The following is a 17,025-nucleotide window of genomic DNA, read 5'->3' as shown; positions in this document are numbered from 1 at the left end:
AGACCAGGACCTGTGATGAAGACCAGGACCTGTGATGAAGACTGGAGATCTGGACCAGGACTGTGGACCAGGATCAGAACCAGCACCAGGTCCTCGTGCTGCAGGTGAGGCTGCAGAGGCGCACGTGTCTGGTTTCTCCTGTGGGAGGGGCGGGGACAGTTGGGGGGGGGGGGCGGTGATGAAGAGGAGGAGCAGCTGCTTCAATCTGTCGCAACGTTTTCTTTGTTTCACATGAAAAGTTCTGATGAACAAACTCAGACCGAGTCTCACCGATCAAACCGGATTAACGGGGGATCAAACCGGATTAACGGGGGATTAAACCGGACTAAAGGCGCAGAGGAGGAGCGGCGGGACTCGAACCGGAGCAGAAGTTAGAGTCTGGACCAGAATCCAGATCATGGATCATTAGAACCGGACCTGGAGGAAACGGATCTGGTCTCCATGGAGATGAGAGGATCGATCGCAGGACTGATCGTGTATTGATTGTTTATTGATCAGCGGAATGGCCGCGCTCCCGCTGCTGCTGCTCGCGCTCTGGACCTGCGGACACGCCAAGAGCGCGTTCGCGCCGCGACCCTCCTACAGCCTGTACACCGGCGGGCACGCGCACGGAGGCCGCGCAGCCAGCAGACACAGGTAGGATGACACGTGCACGGAAAGGATGAGGATGATGATGGTGATGGAGGAGGAGGATGTGGTGACGTCATCTCAGACGGGTTCTCTGTCAGATGTTTTATTGTGAAAGAGAAGAGGAAGTGTTTAAAAGTTGCTGGTTTGAATCCTGGTGCTGGAGGTTCGATGCGTCTGACTGCGATGATGTCACAGTGACGTCACGGTGATGTCACTGTGACTGACTTCACTCCTCTCTGCTGTTCCCATGGTTACGAGCTCATGATGCAGCTTCAGGTTATTAAATTAATTTAGATTTATTTAAACCCAGAACCTCACTCAGTAGAACCATGTCCCATCAGCACCTTAAAGGCTCAGCGTGCAGAATTTAGTGACATCTAGTGGTGAAGTGTCATGTTGCAGCTGAACACCCCTCATCTCACCCCCCCCAAAATCCTGGATCTGCACCAAACTGAAAAGAGTGTGTGGTTTTTGTGAGATCTTTAATAAAGGCACAGGGGTGAAAACATAACCTCCCTGGTGAAGTTAAATATTCAAATTTATTTCAGTTAATTCTCATGAAAATTATTTCAAAATATTAAGATGAATTGTCGTGATTCAGTTTGTTCATGTTTCAATTTGAAACTGACCTCTGCTGACCCCTGACCTCTGCTGACCCCTGACCTCTGCTGACCCCTGCTGACCCCTGACCTCTGCTGACCCCTGACCTCCAGACTCAAACTCAGGTGTTGTCTTCTGGGTCTGAACTCTCGCTGCACACGAGCCAATCACAGTCCACCGTTCACTTAGAACCCGGGTCTTTAGGATGTGTACGACACTTCCCACGCAAACGTTTGGATCTATAACAACAAACTTAATGTTAGTTGGTCCTGGTCCTGATCCTGATCCTGGTCCTGGTCCTGGTCCTGATCCTGATCCTGATCCTGATCCTGATCCTGGTCCTGGTCCTGGTCCTGGTTCTGACTGTGACTTCTTTACCTGATGTTCTGCTTTTTGTCTCATTCCACAAAGTCGGATCTTTTGGCTTCATGCAGGAACCGTTACCAACAGATTTGTTCTTAACTTGAACAAACTAGTGAAGAACTTCACGTTCACTGATGTTCTCATATTTGGAGAATATATATATTAGTTTATAATAATCCTATTTCATTAGTTTGAAGGATTATAACTAAATATATAAATGAGGTCATAGTAATGTTGACATACTTCTGTTTAACGTATAATGATCCTGTTGAATGTTGGAACGCACAGATTTGCTTGAAATTCACTATTTTAGTTATTTCTATATTTCTATATTTCTATACAGTTACAGATCATTTTTTATATTCATACCAAATTGCATACTACTGTGAGTTAATGTCTATTTATACTATAAATCATATAATACTCACCAGTACACTACTGTGGCATTATATCATTTATAAATATATATATTTCACATTGAACTCATGTTTTGACGCCGCATCTCTGTAACGGTGGAACAGTAAACAAATCGTTCTTTCGCCGGAGCCAGGGGTCGCGACCCGCGGGCAGCGACCCCGCAGCGGCTCCGCGAGCAGTGAACTCACGTTCACGTTAATTTGTTAAATCATCATCGTATCAGGCCAGCATGAAATACCAGGAGCGGGCCAATGTGTGTGTGTGTGTGTGTGTGTGTGTGTGTGTGTGTGCGCCCCCAGACACACACACACACACACACAGGCCCCGGGGCTCCCCCCCCCGCCCCCACTCACTCGCTCAGAGAGACACACACAGTGAGATCAGCTCGTTCACGTGAAGCAGCAGCTCAGTGACAAACAAGACACAGTGTTCACAAACCAAGTTGAAAAGAAAGTCCGATGAAGTCTGTCTTGCTCCTGGGTTCACAGTGAATGAAGGAGGACACGAGGACAGACCAGTGTGTCTTTTAGGTCAGCTGACAGTATGAGACCCAACAAATTAACACTTAGAAACATTACACCCCAGTCACATGCATGTGTTCTTTTTGGTTGAGCTTTATCATCGTTGTAACAAAGTGATTATAATTTAATTAATTTTTTCAGACTGAGGAATGTCACCAAAAGTCCTTCAATTAAGTTGAATTTAAGCAAAGTTGTTGCACTATTCTTTGAAAAAAGTGGCAAATGTCACAAAAAGTTGTTTGAAAAAGTTTTTTTCAGAAATTCCTGAAAGTAATGTGAATTTAATGTTCATGTGTATTTTATGTAAATACACATGTTGAACTTGGCCCATTTCGTCATCATTTTGTTGAGAACCACTGGTCTACGATATCATTTCCATCTGTAGTGAAAGGTTTGGATCGTGTACATATTCTTTGTATCTTTATTTAATTTGAATTATTTTGTTTTCCTTTGTAATATTTCTCTTCTTTACATCATTTTGCAGATCAGCTGCTGTAACAGGTTTCTCAGTGTGGGTTCAGTTTCTCATCTCATCTCTGGAATCAGAACTTCAGTCTCTAAACGTTTTTCTCATTTTCACGATTCAACACGTCGGACACGAGGCAGGAAATGGTTCTGTATATTATTTTTGCGATAGAAGCGTTTCTGGAATCTGACGTAAGAAACTTTCGTACAAACTCAGCGTGCGAACAAACGTGAGAGAATTTAAGGATAAAAATACAAACACGAGGCCTGATGTTAAAACACTAATTGATAATATTGATTTTAAATAAAACATTTTCTGAATAAGACAAGTTGACGTCTGTGTTGTTTCCTGTAACTGTTCACATGAAGTAACAGTTACAGCTTGTATTGAAACACACACACACACACACACACACACACACACACACACACAGTGAAGTCTGTGATGTCATCATCAAAAATTTAAACAAACGCCTAAATGACTCATTTCCTGTAGAGAGAGTGACATCATGCTGTGTGTGTCTGTGTGTGTGTGCTTCTTCTATCTTTGTGAGGACCAGTTGCGCAACACAATCGGTCCGGTCGTGATGTTCGAGGTTCGAGTTGCATTATGTCAACGAGCGTCCTCACAAAGAAGAAGTACAACTCTGAAGTTAGAAATGTTTGTGTTTGTTTTGTCGTGTTTGTACGAACAAATGTACGAGAAAAGTGAGACCAGAATCCGAACAAATTCTCTCATGAGGTCGAATGTTTCCTGTCGTCGGTCTGTGGTGTGTCAGTGTCTCAGCCGGCTGGAGGTCAAAGGTCAAAGCTGGTCCTGATACTGAAGACGTGACGGTGACATCAGGACTGAATGTTGAAAAGAGAAACTCACACATATTAACCGTTTGTTCTCCTGGTTCATGATAAATTCATTCTCTTTTTATTTTACTAATGTAAAACAACCTGAAAACAATCGAATAAATTCAACTCATCTGATATAAATTAAATTTAAATCGAGTTAAATAAAAACCCAGAATAAATTCAGTTTTTATTAAAGACACGTTTTAACAGACATCAGCCCACTAAATGTTTAATGTTCCTGTTTCTCACTGATCATGTGTCAACTTGATTTAATCATTTGTACATTAAATTTAAAAAAGTATTTTTCAGCCGAAACGATGAACCAGTTAAAAACCAGTAGATTCCTGCTTGTTGTTCAGGATTCCAGAGAATTTTAAACATAATTTAATTTAAACACAAAAGGACTGATGACATCACCACCACGCGCTGAACATTTGCTGAGGTTTTTACCCACAATACCCCTCACCCATCAACACTGTTGTGCTGTGTGTGTGTGTGTGTGTGTGTGTGTGTGTGTGTGTGTGTGTGTGTGTGTGTGTGTGTGCGTGTGACACAGGAACTGGTGTTCGTTTGTGGTGACAAAGACGGTGAGTTGTGTCGTCGAGGACGGAGTTGAGACGTATGTGAAACCTGATTATCATCCCTGCAGCTGGGGGAGCGGACAGTGCAGCCGAGTGGTGGTGTGAGTATACACACACACACACACACACACACACACACACACACACACACACACACGCTGGCATGTTGCATGATGACTTCACTGTTTTACAATCTGGGTTTTAGTTATTTGCATTTTACAGTATTAGCAGCTGCTCCTTCTGAAGTTTGCTGACATGCTTTCTGTCTGTGTAGCGCCACCATCAGGCCACGTCTCCACACACACAGCTTCCTGCTGGTTGTGACTGTGAATAGTAACAAACAGTTCACATGAGTGATTCTAACATCTGTTCCTCAGTGTTTCTGTTGGTGATTCTCTTCTGGGCCGACCTGCCCTGCAGCCCCACAGATGGATTCAATCAAGTTTTACTTTCAGTTTTCAGAAGCTCTGATTGGCCGAGAGCTGCTCGCCAACATATTTGTGGTGGACTGAGGGAAAAGAGAAATAAGAGAAGTTTGCCTGAGATCTGAGATCAGATAAAGGCAAATCTTCTGATCAGCAGGAAACTATAAAGAAACTCTGTGGTGTCACATCAAGATCGGCTCGTTGCACAGGATTAACAAATCCAGGTTTATTAAGTGATTTCACTTCCTGTTGCTGCAGGTGGAAGCAAAACATCGTTCTCTCTTACTGAGCACATGAAACCGTCCAATCACAGCCCACAGCTGACAGGCTCGTCATGACGTGTCGATGTGACATCATGACGTGTTGATGTGACGGCTGCTGGCTGTGATTGGACGGTCGTTGTCAAACAGTTTTCTGTTTAACAATAGAAATCCAACGTGTCTCTGCAGTTATCGGACCTTCATGAGGCCGCGGTACAAAGTGGCCTACAAAATGGTGACGCAGATGGAGTGGAAGTGTTGTCATGGCTACAGCGGAGAGGACTGCTCCAACGGTCCAGCTGGTGGAGCAGGACCCCAGGTCTCCACCTACAGACCACAGCCCAGACCTGAACATGGAGGAGGGACGGGCTCTGGAGGAGGACAGAGCGGAGGACACGGTGGTGAGTGGAGTCACAACGTTAATGTTTAGACTCGTTTTTTAATCACAGTGTCGTTAAAAGACACTTTAAACATTTCTTCTCGCTGGCTTTAGAGGAGTTTAAGCCAGTGATTTCATCAAAAGAGTTATTGAATATTATAATTCTCAGTTATTTACGATCTTAATACTCAGTTTTTCATTTAAATTCTTCAGACAACTTGTTATTTCTAAGTTCAATGAAACCAACTCGAGAAACTTTTCATTCTCAGTCCAACACACAGCAGCAGTAATATGTGACCTCTGCTGACCTCTACTGGTGACCTTCAAGAACTGCTCCTGTTATTGTTCTGTTGCTTCTTTTTATTTGTTTGAAGGAAAAGTTGAGAATGAGAAGATGAGGCAACTGGAGGAGAAGATCCAGAGTCTGACCAGGATCGTCCAGGACCTGCAGTCCACCACGAACAATCCGTCCGTCAGCAGAGGAGGAGGAGGAGGAGAAGGAGGAGGAGGAGGAGGAGGAGGAGGAGGAGGCTCGTCAGGAGGAAGAAACCCTGCTGATGCTGCTCAGCCAGAGATTAAAGAGACGATTCACAGTATCCAGACCAAACTGGACCAACTGGACAATCGCACACAGGTGTGGCAGCATTTCCCTTTTTCCATATTTACCTGTGGGGCTGGTGTGTCAGATCCTGATAGTCCAGATCCTGACAGGTCAGATCCTGATAGTCCAGATCCCGATAGTCCAGATCCCGATAGTCCAGATCCTGATGGGTCAGATCCTGATAGTCCAGATCCTGACGGGTCAGATCCCGATAGTCCAGATCCCGATAGTCCAGATCCCGATAGTCCAGATCCTGATGGGTCAGATCCACCACAGAAATGGTTTGTGTAGTTGTGTTGATGTTGGCTCCTCCTCCTCCGACAGGCTCATGATAAAAACCTGCTCAGCATCAACAACCACCTGGTGAACGGGAAAGGAAACCATCTGGACGGAGGTTTGTCTGGAGGAGAACTGAGCGGAGGGAAACTGAACTCACTGAAGGAGGAGATCCTGAGGGAACTGGAGACCAGAGTGTCGCTGTCCTGCTCCTCCTGTCAGGTATCACCAAACTACAGTCAGCCAATCACAGCGCCCCCTGATGGTCAGGAAGTGACTACAGTCATATGTGAAGGAACAGTTCAACATTTCCGACAAGATGTCAACACAACATTACAACTAAATACTCACAACACAATGAAATACTTATACAAGCCCTATCAAATACTCCAAACAGTGGAGTGGAAACAGTATTTCCACAGGACTCTAAATTGTCCTGAACATTGGACAGAGTTGATGTGGATGGATGGATGGGTTAGTTGGTTGGTTGGTTGGTTGGTTGGTTGGTTGATTGGTTGGTTGGTTGGTTGATTGGTTGGTTGGTTGGTTAGTTGGTTGGATGACAGTGGAAGACATCTGTGACAAAGCAAACATCACTGTAGCTGAAGTAAAACTGGTTAGTTTAGATTCAATTCAGTGCCGTGTGTTCTCCAGGCCGGTGTGGAGGATCTGCGCCGACAGCAGCTCGAGGACCGAGAGCAGATTCGAGCTCTGGAGAAGCAGCTGAACGTCATGGACGTTCGTTATGGCCAGGGACTGGACGTGCTGCGGCGGGATGTGCTACGTTTGCAGGGATGCTGCAACACTGTCAATGACCTCCAGAACCGCATCACTGATGCTGAACGTAAGATCAGCTCGGCCTCAGAGAACTTCGACGTTCTACAGAACCGCCTGGATAAGACGCTCAGCGGAGCAGGAGGCAGCAACAATCAGAACAGTGGGACCCAAGGAGGAGCTTTTGGTGGTCGCGGTGGAATCGGTGGCGGTGGAAGAGATGTTGTGGTGACCGAGGACATGTTGGACAGCCGCCTAAGAGACGTGGAGCGGCGGGTCAACAACACAGTGCAGCAGACCGAGCAGAGCTGTTCGTACCTGGAGAACGACTTGAAGGACTACGTCCACAAAGAGGTGACGGACCTGAGGACAGTGTTTCTGGACCGGTTTGATGACCAGGCCTTCAGGATCGCAGATGTGGAGCTGGACGTGGGGCTGGTGAAGAACCGAGTGAGTGACCAGGACCAGAGACTCCTAAAGCTGGAAAACAACACCTCCCTCATCATCCGGAGGCTGGAGCACTGCAGCTGTGGAGGAGGAGGAGGAGGAGGAAGAGAGGGAGGAAGCTGGGGAGGAGGAGGAGGAGGAGGAAGAGAGGGAGGAAGAGAGGGAGGAGGAGGAGGAGGTGACCGAGGAGAGGGAGGAAGCTGGGGAGGAGGGGGAGGAGATGGAGGAAGCCGGGGAGGAGGAGGAGGAGGTGACCGAGGACAGGGAGGAAGCTTGGGAGGAGGAGTAGGAGGAGGTGACCGAGGACAGGGAGGAAGCCGGGGAGGAGGAGAAGGAGAGGGAGGAAGCCGGGGAGGAGGAGGAGAGGGAGGAAGCCGGGGAGGAGGAGGAGGAGGAGGAGGAGGAGGAGGAGGAGGTGACCGAGGACAGGGAGGAGGAGGAGAGGGAGGAAGCCGGGGAGGAGGAGGAGGAGAGGGAGGAAGCCGTGGAGGAGGAGGTGACCGAGGAGAGGGAGGAAGCCGGGGAGGAGTAGGAGGCGAGGGAGGAAGCTGGGGAGGAGGAGGAGGAGGAGAGGGAGGAAGCTGGGAAGGAGGAGTAATTCCAGGAGGAGGTAGCCGGGGAGGAGTAGGAGGCGAGGGAGGAAGCCGGGGAGGAGTAGGAGGCGAGGGAGGAAGCTGGGGAGGAGGAGGAGGAGGAGGAGGAGAGGGAGGAAGCTGGGAAGGAGGAGTCATTCCAGGAGGAGGTAACAGGGGAGGAACAGGAGGAAGGCTACCTGGGATTGGAGGAGGAAACACAACAGAGAAGTCTCTGGCCTGGAGAGTCGTGGCCAACGAGGACAAGATTCAACATTTCAACACTCGACTCAAAGACCTGTCGGTGTCCGGAGACTCTCTGTACGACAAGGTGGAGACTTAACTACGTATAAATATCTGTTCAAAATATGAACTCATGTTTGACAGATCAGGACCGAAAAAGATCAAAGATGAACAGTGACGTCAGAACTGTTATATATAGAATGATAAGATATATATATACTTATACATAGTTATAAATAGAGTTATGTAGAGAGTTATATATACTCGAACAGTTATATTGAGAGTTTTTCGTTCTTAGAAAGTTATATAGAGACTTACCTATAGAGTTATATATAGTTATATAGAGTTTTTATGTAATACAGAGAGTTATTTATAGAGTTATATAGTTATAGTGTTATATAGAGTTATATAAAGAGTTATATGTAGTTATAGAGTTTTATATAGAGTTATATAGAAAGTTATAAATAGAGTTATAGATTTATAGAGTTGTATAGAAAGTACATACAAAGGTATAAATAGTTATATATAGAGTTATATATAGTTATAGTGTTATAAGTTATACAGAGAGTTATTTATAGAGTTATATGTAGTTATATACTTTTATATAGAGTTATATAGAAAGTACATACAGAGGTATAAATAGTTTTAGAGTTATACTGTATATAGTTATGTGTTATATAGAGTTCTAAATTGAGTTATATGTAGTTACAGAGTTTTATGTAGAGTTGTATAGAAAGTACATAGAGATGGTATAAATAGTATAGAGTTATATAGCGTTATGTATATATTCTAAATATATTGAATAGTAACTTGTAAAGTGGTTTCCAGGTTGTGGACCTGAGTCACGACGTTCGTAAGATCAAAGCCCTGACGGGCGATCACGGCGAACACTTCAACAGAATCGTGACGGAGGTGGAGACGCTGGGACACGACTGCGACCTCTGCAGGAAGGTGGAGGAGGAGCTGCGGAGGCTGAAGAATCACTCCCAGGATGCACTTGGGCGCATGCAGAGCCACATCAACAGACTCCAGATCCGACTGGACTCAGAGAAAGATGGCTGCCTCCAGATGTGTTCACACCTGCAGGGCGACGTCCGCCTGCTGCGAGATGACGTCAGGAGGTGTAGCAGCAAATGTAAGAGCAGCTCTGACACGCCCACAAATCTTTAACACAGACCGACTGAGAAATATTGTAATGTGACGTCCAACAGGTGGTGGTTCTGGTGGTTCCGGAGGTTCTGGCAGTTCTGGCAGTTCTGGTGGTTCCGGAGGTTCTGGCAGTTCTGGTGGTTCTGGAGGTTCTGGTAGTTCTGGTAGTTCTGGTGGATCTGGTGGTTCCCGTGGTTCTGGTGGTTCTGGTACCAGTGAAGATGGAACTGGGCTGGATTCTGCGAAGCCATTAGACGGCCACAGTGTAATTGGAGGCTCCATCCACAACAACCAGCTGAAGACGCTGCAGGGCGAACTGTCCGAGGTCGTCCTCACTTTCAGCTCCATCAACGACACCCTGAAGGGACTCGAACACACGATGCAGAAACACGGCAGCGTCATCACCGACCTCGGTGAGTCCAACTCGATGTCGTCATAGCTGCACCGTCCCCAGCCGACGGTCCCTCATTCATCCTCTGATTCCCACCAGGAAACACCAAAGATAAAATCATCTCCGAGCTGGACAAAATCCAGCTGGAGGTGACGGAGCACATGGAGGAGAGCCGGGACCGTTTGGACGGGTTTGATCGGGACGTGCGGCGGTTCGAGAGCACGCTGCTGGTGGAGATGGGCGACTGTAAGAGGTCCGGAGACGGGCTGGAGAAGAGGCTGTCGAAGCTGGAAGGCGTCTGTGGGCGACTGGACGGCGTCTCGGACTCAATCCACAAGATCAAGGAAGGTACAGTTTCTTTTTATTCTCACTTTAATTCCACTAAACATAAACTCTTCATCTGTTCATACGTGTTCATACGTGTTCATACGTGTTCATACGTGTTCATACGTGTTCATACGTGTTCATAAGGACAGAGGATGTTGCTCCTTGTTAAGATCTATTAGACAAACTGTGATTTGATTTGATTTGATTGAGTGATTGATTTAACGTTTTCCATATTGTTATGTTTGAATTATTTCCGTGTTCAGGACTGAATCGACACGTGTCCAGTTTGTGGACATGTGTCTCTGGCCTGAACGACACCGTCCTCCATCATGGAGGAATTCTGGACGTTATTCAGAAGAATCAGGACGACGTCCACGGCCGGATGAAGAACCTGAATTCAAGCGTCACCCACGTCCTCAAAGATCTTCAGAATTTCTCTGAGCAGGACGTGAGCGGTGAGCTGGACAGTTTATTGTTTTATTAGAACATTATTCATCATGTTTTCACTCCTGTTCATACGACTGTTGGTTTGTTAGTTTGTCAGTAAGACGGATTCCGTTTGGACAAGGATACATCAGATCTTTACTTTTCTCTTTTCACTTCAACTTCAAGTTTTTATTCTGAAAATATTTTTATTAGGGCCCGAGCACCGACGGTGGGAGGCCCTTTTGAAATTGTAAGGATTATTCTTATTATAGTGACCCAGATGAATTGGCTTTTTGAGGCTTCAACATGCTCAACTTCTTACCAAACTTTGCAGAAAATTAGAAAGTGGTGAAAATGTACGTATTCTGGAGTAATTTGAAATGGGCGTGGCAAAATGGCTCAACAGCGCCCCCTGGAACGCAGCCCCTAGGTTTCCCTTTGACCGATCTTCACAAAAATCGTAGCCCAGGTGTATCGTGACCAGACAAACAAAAACGTCTCAAGGGGCATTATGAAAAACGCAACAGGAAGTCCGCCATTTTGCATTTAGTGGCCATTTTGGCCATATTCCACATTTTTACTTTGACGAACTTGTCCCAGGGCTTTTGGCGTGGCGTCAAAGTTCATCAACTCGCTGTGACACACGAAATTGCTGTAACTTCAGTGTTCGAGGTTCAACCTCCCGCAAACTACATTTGTGTATCAACAGACCCCCCCCCTGAAAATATTCATATGGTTTTAAGGAATTATTAAGTTATTTTGCCAATGGGCGTGGCAAAATAACTGACGAGCGCCCCCTAAAGGGCAGCCCTGACACCACGATTGGCCGACATGTACAAAAATCGATGGGGACATGTGTCTTTTCATAACAAACAAATAAGTCTCTTGGATAGATATGCTAGACCAAACAGGAAGCCCACCATTTTGGCTTTAGTGGTATATTTTTTTATATATATGTTTTTTTTCATTTTTTTTTTTTCTAGGAACAGTACAACAACAGTACGGCTTTTTTGTGCCACTGGTATATATATTATATATATATGGTGTATGTATATATACCAGTGGCACAAAAAAGGCGTTATGGCGGAGCGTTATGGAACAACGCAACAGGAAGTCGCCTATTTTTGACGTTACACGTTCGATCATATCAACTTTAAATGACGTCATCTCAACAACACGGAGATTTTTTGTTTTTGACCGGAACAGATCAGTCTGTGCGTAGTGATACTGACAGCGCTGCACGTGATGGCGTGGAATGTAGTGCGTGATTAGTGGCCGTGGTTCGGAGCCGTTTCTCCCGGTCCCCCCCCCTCCGCGGCCTAATCAGTACAACAACAGTACAACACTACCACCTGGTGGACAAATGCGGAAACTGTAGAAACAGTCTGTCTCTAACAATTACTATAATAACAATGATTTATAACAATAATATCTAAATTCTTACAACATATTTAATTTAGATTGAAGTTAATGTTGGCTCTTCTTCTTCTTATTATTCTAACCCAAATGATTTGGCTTTTTGAGCTCAACATGCTCAAAAGTGGTGAAAATGTAATCTATATTGACTCATCGTCACAGCGCCACCTACTGGCGACAGGAAGTGACATGTTTTATACTTTGATGAACTGCTCCTGGCTGCTTAACAATATACAGCTCAAATGAGCTGAGACAAGTCATTGGACCATGGTCAGAATTGTGACATTTCCTCAAACCGTGTAAACATTGCGTTGCGGTGAAGGTTCATCCTTCGCCAAAGGAGACGATGTTGTCATAACTCCAGTGTGCATCGTCCTATCACCACCAAACTTCTGTCTCATGATTATAGTCCAAGGCTGAACAGCTCTATGTGTCAATATTTCCTCAGTGTCATAGCGCCACCTACTGATTCACCATGAAACAGGAAGTACTTTGTAAATCCACTCTGCATTATCCAGCCGGCCCCGAACTACTGACCTATGATCACAATCCTGACCTGAACAGCTCCATATATTAATATCAGTGCAGGGTCATAGCGCCACCTATTGATCAGTGTGAAAATTGATTTGTTGTAACATTGTCCAATTGACACAAAATTGCTCACGCTACATCAGAGCCCCAAAACGCATGCAACGCAGAGACATGCTCTCTCCACTAACCGCAACAGGCTTCAAAATGCATGTGCTCGGGCACGTTAGTGCTACAACGGAGCCCTAGTTATTATTATTGTTGTTATTGTTATTATTATTATAAAGTTCAATCAATACTCACAGTTGAAAGAGAAGAAAAATCCTGTTGAACATTTATGTCACATGAGCAGTGATGATACTTCCTGTTGCTGACAGTCGTCAATACATGGATCAATACATTGATAACTGACATGTTCAAACCCACAGAACTTTATTTTGATGAGGCAGAGATGCAGGAGTCAGCGTTTTCTTCACATTGTGAATAAAACAGTCAAATTAGATTTGAAAAATGATGAACGTCGGTGAAGCAGCTTCTACTTTTCTGCTCATTGTGATTTCATTTTATTTTATTTATCATTTCACAGGCCTGCCTGGACCCCCAGGACCAGCTGGTGAAAGAGGATTAAATGGGCTGCCGGGCCCCCGGGGGCCCCCAGGACCTCTTGGACTACAAGGACAGAACGGAGCTCGAGGTTTTCCTGGTGAGACGGATGTTTTTTATTTAGAGGAAAAAGATGATGTGAGAGGAAAAAATATTTTCAATCTAGAAAGTTAATGTGTAATGAGCTTAAATAAAAAGTTTACATTTACTATTTCAGTTCATATGATGTAAACATGTATTTATATTTCTAACATGTAATCTGGTTCTTCCAGGTCCCAAAGGTGAAACAGGTATGTGATGTTTTCAACACGTGACAAATCATTATCAACATTCATTCTGCAGCGATGTGTTTATACGTGTGTGTGTGTGTGTGTGTGTGTGTGTGTGTGTGTGTGTGTGTGTTCTCAGGTCTGCCCGGTGCTCATGCTCATGTCCCCAGACTGTCGTTCTCTGCCGCCCTCACCGTCCCTGTGGACAAAGCTGGGACCATCGTCTTCGATAAGATCTTTGTGAATGAAGGAGAATTTTACGACCCGAGAACAGGTAGAACGACGGTCGTCCACTCGTCACAGGGTTGTTGGTTCAATCCCCAGCTCCTGAGTGTGTCTCTGTTGTCAGTTTGTCTGTTTATTGGAAACTAAATGTAAAGAGATTTGTATAAAATAGTTTTATTAATGCAAACTATGAATCCTGTTGATTCATTTACCTGAGTCAGACAACAGTTGAAAAGAAAAGAGAACTTGACCAAAATAAACATATGAAATATATAATAATAATAATAATAATATGTAACTGTAACTTATAACAACAGTGAAATAGTTTCTTGTTGAAAAGATTTGTTTCTAGAAAAAAAAGCAGCTTTTGTCTTTTTCTTAATTGGAAAAGTATCACAACCTTCTCGACCTTCGCCATGTTTGTTGTTGTCAGAAACTCTCAACCCTGTGCTGCCCCCTAGTGGATGTATTGCTAACAGTCATGCCAATGTACCGGACTCATGAGTATGTGGACAGTGACGGTTTCTCTTTTCGTTCTGTGAAGTCAGAATAAATGAGCCTTTAGTTCACTGAGCAGCTTCACAAAGTTCTTCTCTTAGACTTTATCGCCACCTACTGGCCGGCTGTGCTTGTTTGAGTGTTTGTAGTCGTTTTTGTGTTCTTGTCTGGACGGAGATATTTAGTAAAATTTTGTAAGTTGATCCGGTGTCTCTCTGTGAAACTGTCCCCTCCAGGTGTTTTCACCGCTCCAGTAGACGGACATTACTTCTTCAGCGCCGTCCTGACGGGTCATAAGAACGAGAAAATCGAGGCAGTTCTTTCAAAGTCTAATTACGGCATGGCCCGCGTGGACTCAGGAGGCTACCAGCCCGAAGGCCTGGAGAACAATCCTGTGGCCGAGGCTAAGACCACTCCAGGCTCCCTGGCCGTCTTCAACATCATCCTGCCTCTGCTGACTCGGGACACGATCTGCATCGACCTGGTGATGGGAAAACTCGCCCACTCCGTGGAGCCGCTCACCATCTTCAACGGCATGCTGCTGTACGAAGACATGTGACCGCCTCGTCCTGACGATGCCTGAGAACCAGACCGACAGGAACATGAAGTTTGACGTCACGGCCGTTCAGAGGGTTCAACCCTGACCCTGAATGTCCCTGAATGACTCTGACCCTGAATGACTCTGACCCTGAATGACCCTGAATGACCCTAAATGACCCTGAATGACCCTGAATGACTCTGACCCTGAATGACCCTGAATGACCCTAAATGACTCTGACCCTGAATGACCCTGACTTAGAGGTTATGACAGAATATTTTAAATGACGTTATTGTTTCTGAGTCTTTACGTCTCTTTACATGTGGACGACAGCAGCAGTTGAACTGTGCGACTGCTTTAATCCAATCACCTGATGTGATGTGGTCACATGACCTCAGAGCAGCACTGTGAGGACACGACTGTAAACCAGGACTCGCTGACGCCTGCTGCTACTTGAATCTTTTAAACACGCGACTTCCTGTGGTAAACAATTACAGAATTAACAGTTTGTAGCAATACTACCCCCCCTATAGGCAGCATAGTTCATTACAGCCACAACATAAATAAAAATGTCTGATTCTTCAAGTTTGACCAATAGTGGAGCAAAACCTGCAGAATGTGTCCAGAAGGTGGCGCCACAGGAGAGATCGTCTACATCTAAAAACAAGATCAGGACATTTATTGATTATCTGATTGGTCGATATTTAGATCCCTGTGTGTGATTGATGATCTGAGTCAGAGACACTGAGACGTTTGGACAGAGCGATGATCCTCAAGCTCCGCCCTCAGCAGGTCAGACGTTGCCGTGGCAACACGTGAGAGTTTAACTTTGAATTTGATGAAAAACCAAGAAAACGTTTTGCTTTATAAAAGCAGAAAATGTTTTCTGTTGAATTTTATAGGAAGTGAGTTCACATTGTGAATGTTTTTATATTGAGCTGCACCTTCTCGTGTTTTATTTGTGTTCATTTTTGTGTCCGAGTTTTTAAACCATTATAACAAAATGTCACTTTTAGCGTGTGTTAAAGAACAAAGGCCATAAAATACACCATATTTTCTTATTGTCAACAAATCACATTAAAGAGCAGCAGTGGAGGAGAAACGTCAGGAAACCACACTGTAAAAATACCAAGAGAAGTTTTTATTTTAAATGTTATTTAAGTAAACATAAAAAATATTTATCATTTAAATGTTTTATATTTTTTAAATGTGTAAAATCGTATAATATTTTATAGCTGTGCGCAAATACACACACACACACACACACACACACACACACACACACACACACACACAAACAATAAACACATCTGTAGAATCTGACTGATAAGAACACCATCTATAAGATAAAATAAGATAAGATAAAATAAGTTAAGATACGATAAGTTAAAATAAGATAAGATAAGATAATCGGTCCTACATGTACAATGAGTTTTGACCACAAGGGGTCAGTGTAGTCACATTCTAACATCAGGTGTGAAAAGAACCAGTCACAGATTAGTTACACACACATTAGTTGCATAATTACACGAGTACTTTAGTACACTATGTGAGTAAAAGTACTCAGTTACTGTTGTTACTCTAAATAAAATCTCATCAACAGACACATTATTAAAACTGTTAGTTTGCTGCTGAACATGTGATTTGTTGACAAAAATTAAAATATTCAGTGTGAACGGAAACAGTTTAAATCTGATGTTAAACCATCACCACTGAGACATATGAAGGACAAACACACACACACACACACACACTCACACATACACACATGCACACACACACTCACACATACACACATGCACAGACACACACGATGGTTTTTGCTTTAATGATCATTTCTCTAAGAACGACGTATGAATCATGTATTTCAACTAAACCTTCTGTTATTTAATGACTTCATCAGAAGCTGATGTGAGGATGTGTGATGGTTTCATATCACTGACGTGTTTGTTTTCACTCTAATAAACTGATGAACCAGATATTTATAACACGTATACTTTAACTATCATCTTCATTTAGTCCGAGAGGAGAAGTCACGAGCGTCACTTGTGTTTGAGTGAATTTTAAAGTTTATTCTCCGACAGGCTTCAGCTTCACTTCTCATGTTAAATCACACTTTTGTATCCAGTAAATTTCACTGTCATTAAAACACGAGTGAAACCAAAGAGATCGTTTATCGAACTGTGTTGTTTTGTTTTTATTGACACCCATTGGACAGTACTAGCTGTCAATCACACTGTGGTATCCACCCCCCAATG

At 44.2% G+C, this 17,025-nt stretch overlaps 1 protein-coding gene across 1 annotated transcript; it reads left to right on the top strand.

Moving 5' to 3' along the window:
* LOC117752656 (EMILIN-1-like) lies at positions 1–16,932 on the top strand. Its single transcript, XM_034570204.1, has 15 exons — positions 1–636; positions 4,396–4,521; positions 5,295–5,506; positions 5,859–6,118; positions 6,410–6,583; positions 7,016–7,811; positions 8,367–8,485; positions 9,226–9,532; positions 9,609–9,959; positions 10,037–10,285; positions 10,528–10,719; positions 13,221–13,337; positions 13,510–13,527; positions 13,646–13,780; positions 14,466–16,932. Exons 1-15 carry the CDS (start codon positions 503–505, stop codon positions 14,786–14,788), a joined length of 3,513 nt encoding a protein of 1,170 aa, XP_034426095.1. The 5' UTR covers positions 1–502; the 3' UTR covers positions 14,789–16,932.
* Positions 16,933–17,025: the final 93 nt, after the last annotated feature.

This window comes from Hippoglossus hippoglossus, chromosome 3 (genome assembly GCF_009819705.1).
Source record: "Hippoglossus hippoglossus isolate fHipHip1 chromosome 3, fHipHip1.pri, whole genome shotgun sequence".
NCBI classification, from domain to species: domain Eukaryota; kingdom Metazoa; phylum Chordata; class Actinopteri; order Pleuronectiformes; family Pleuronectidae; genus Hippoglossus; species Hippoglossus hippoglossus.
The sequence above is the reverse complement of the archived record's forward strand: the minus strand, read 5'-3'. Positions and strand labels throughout refer to the sequence as shown.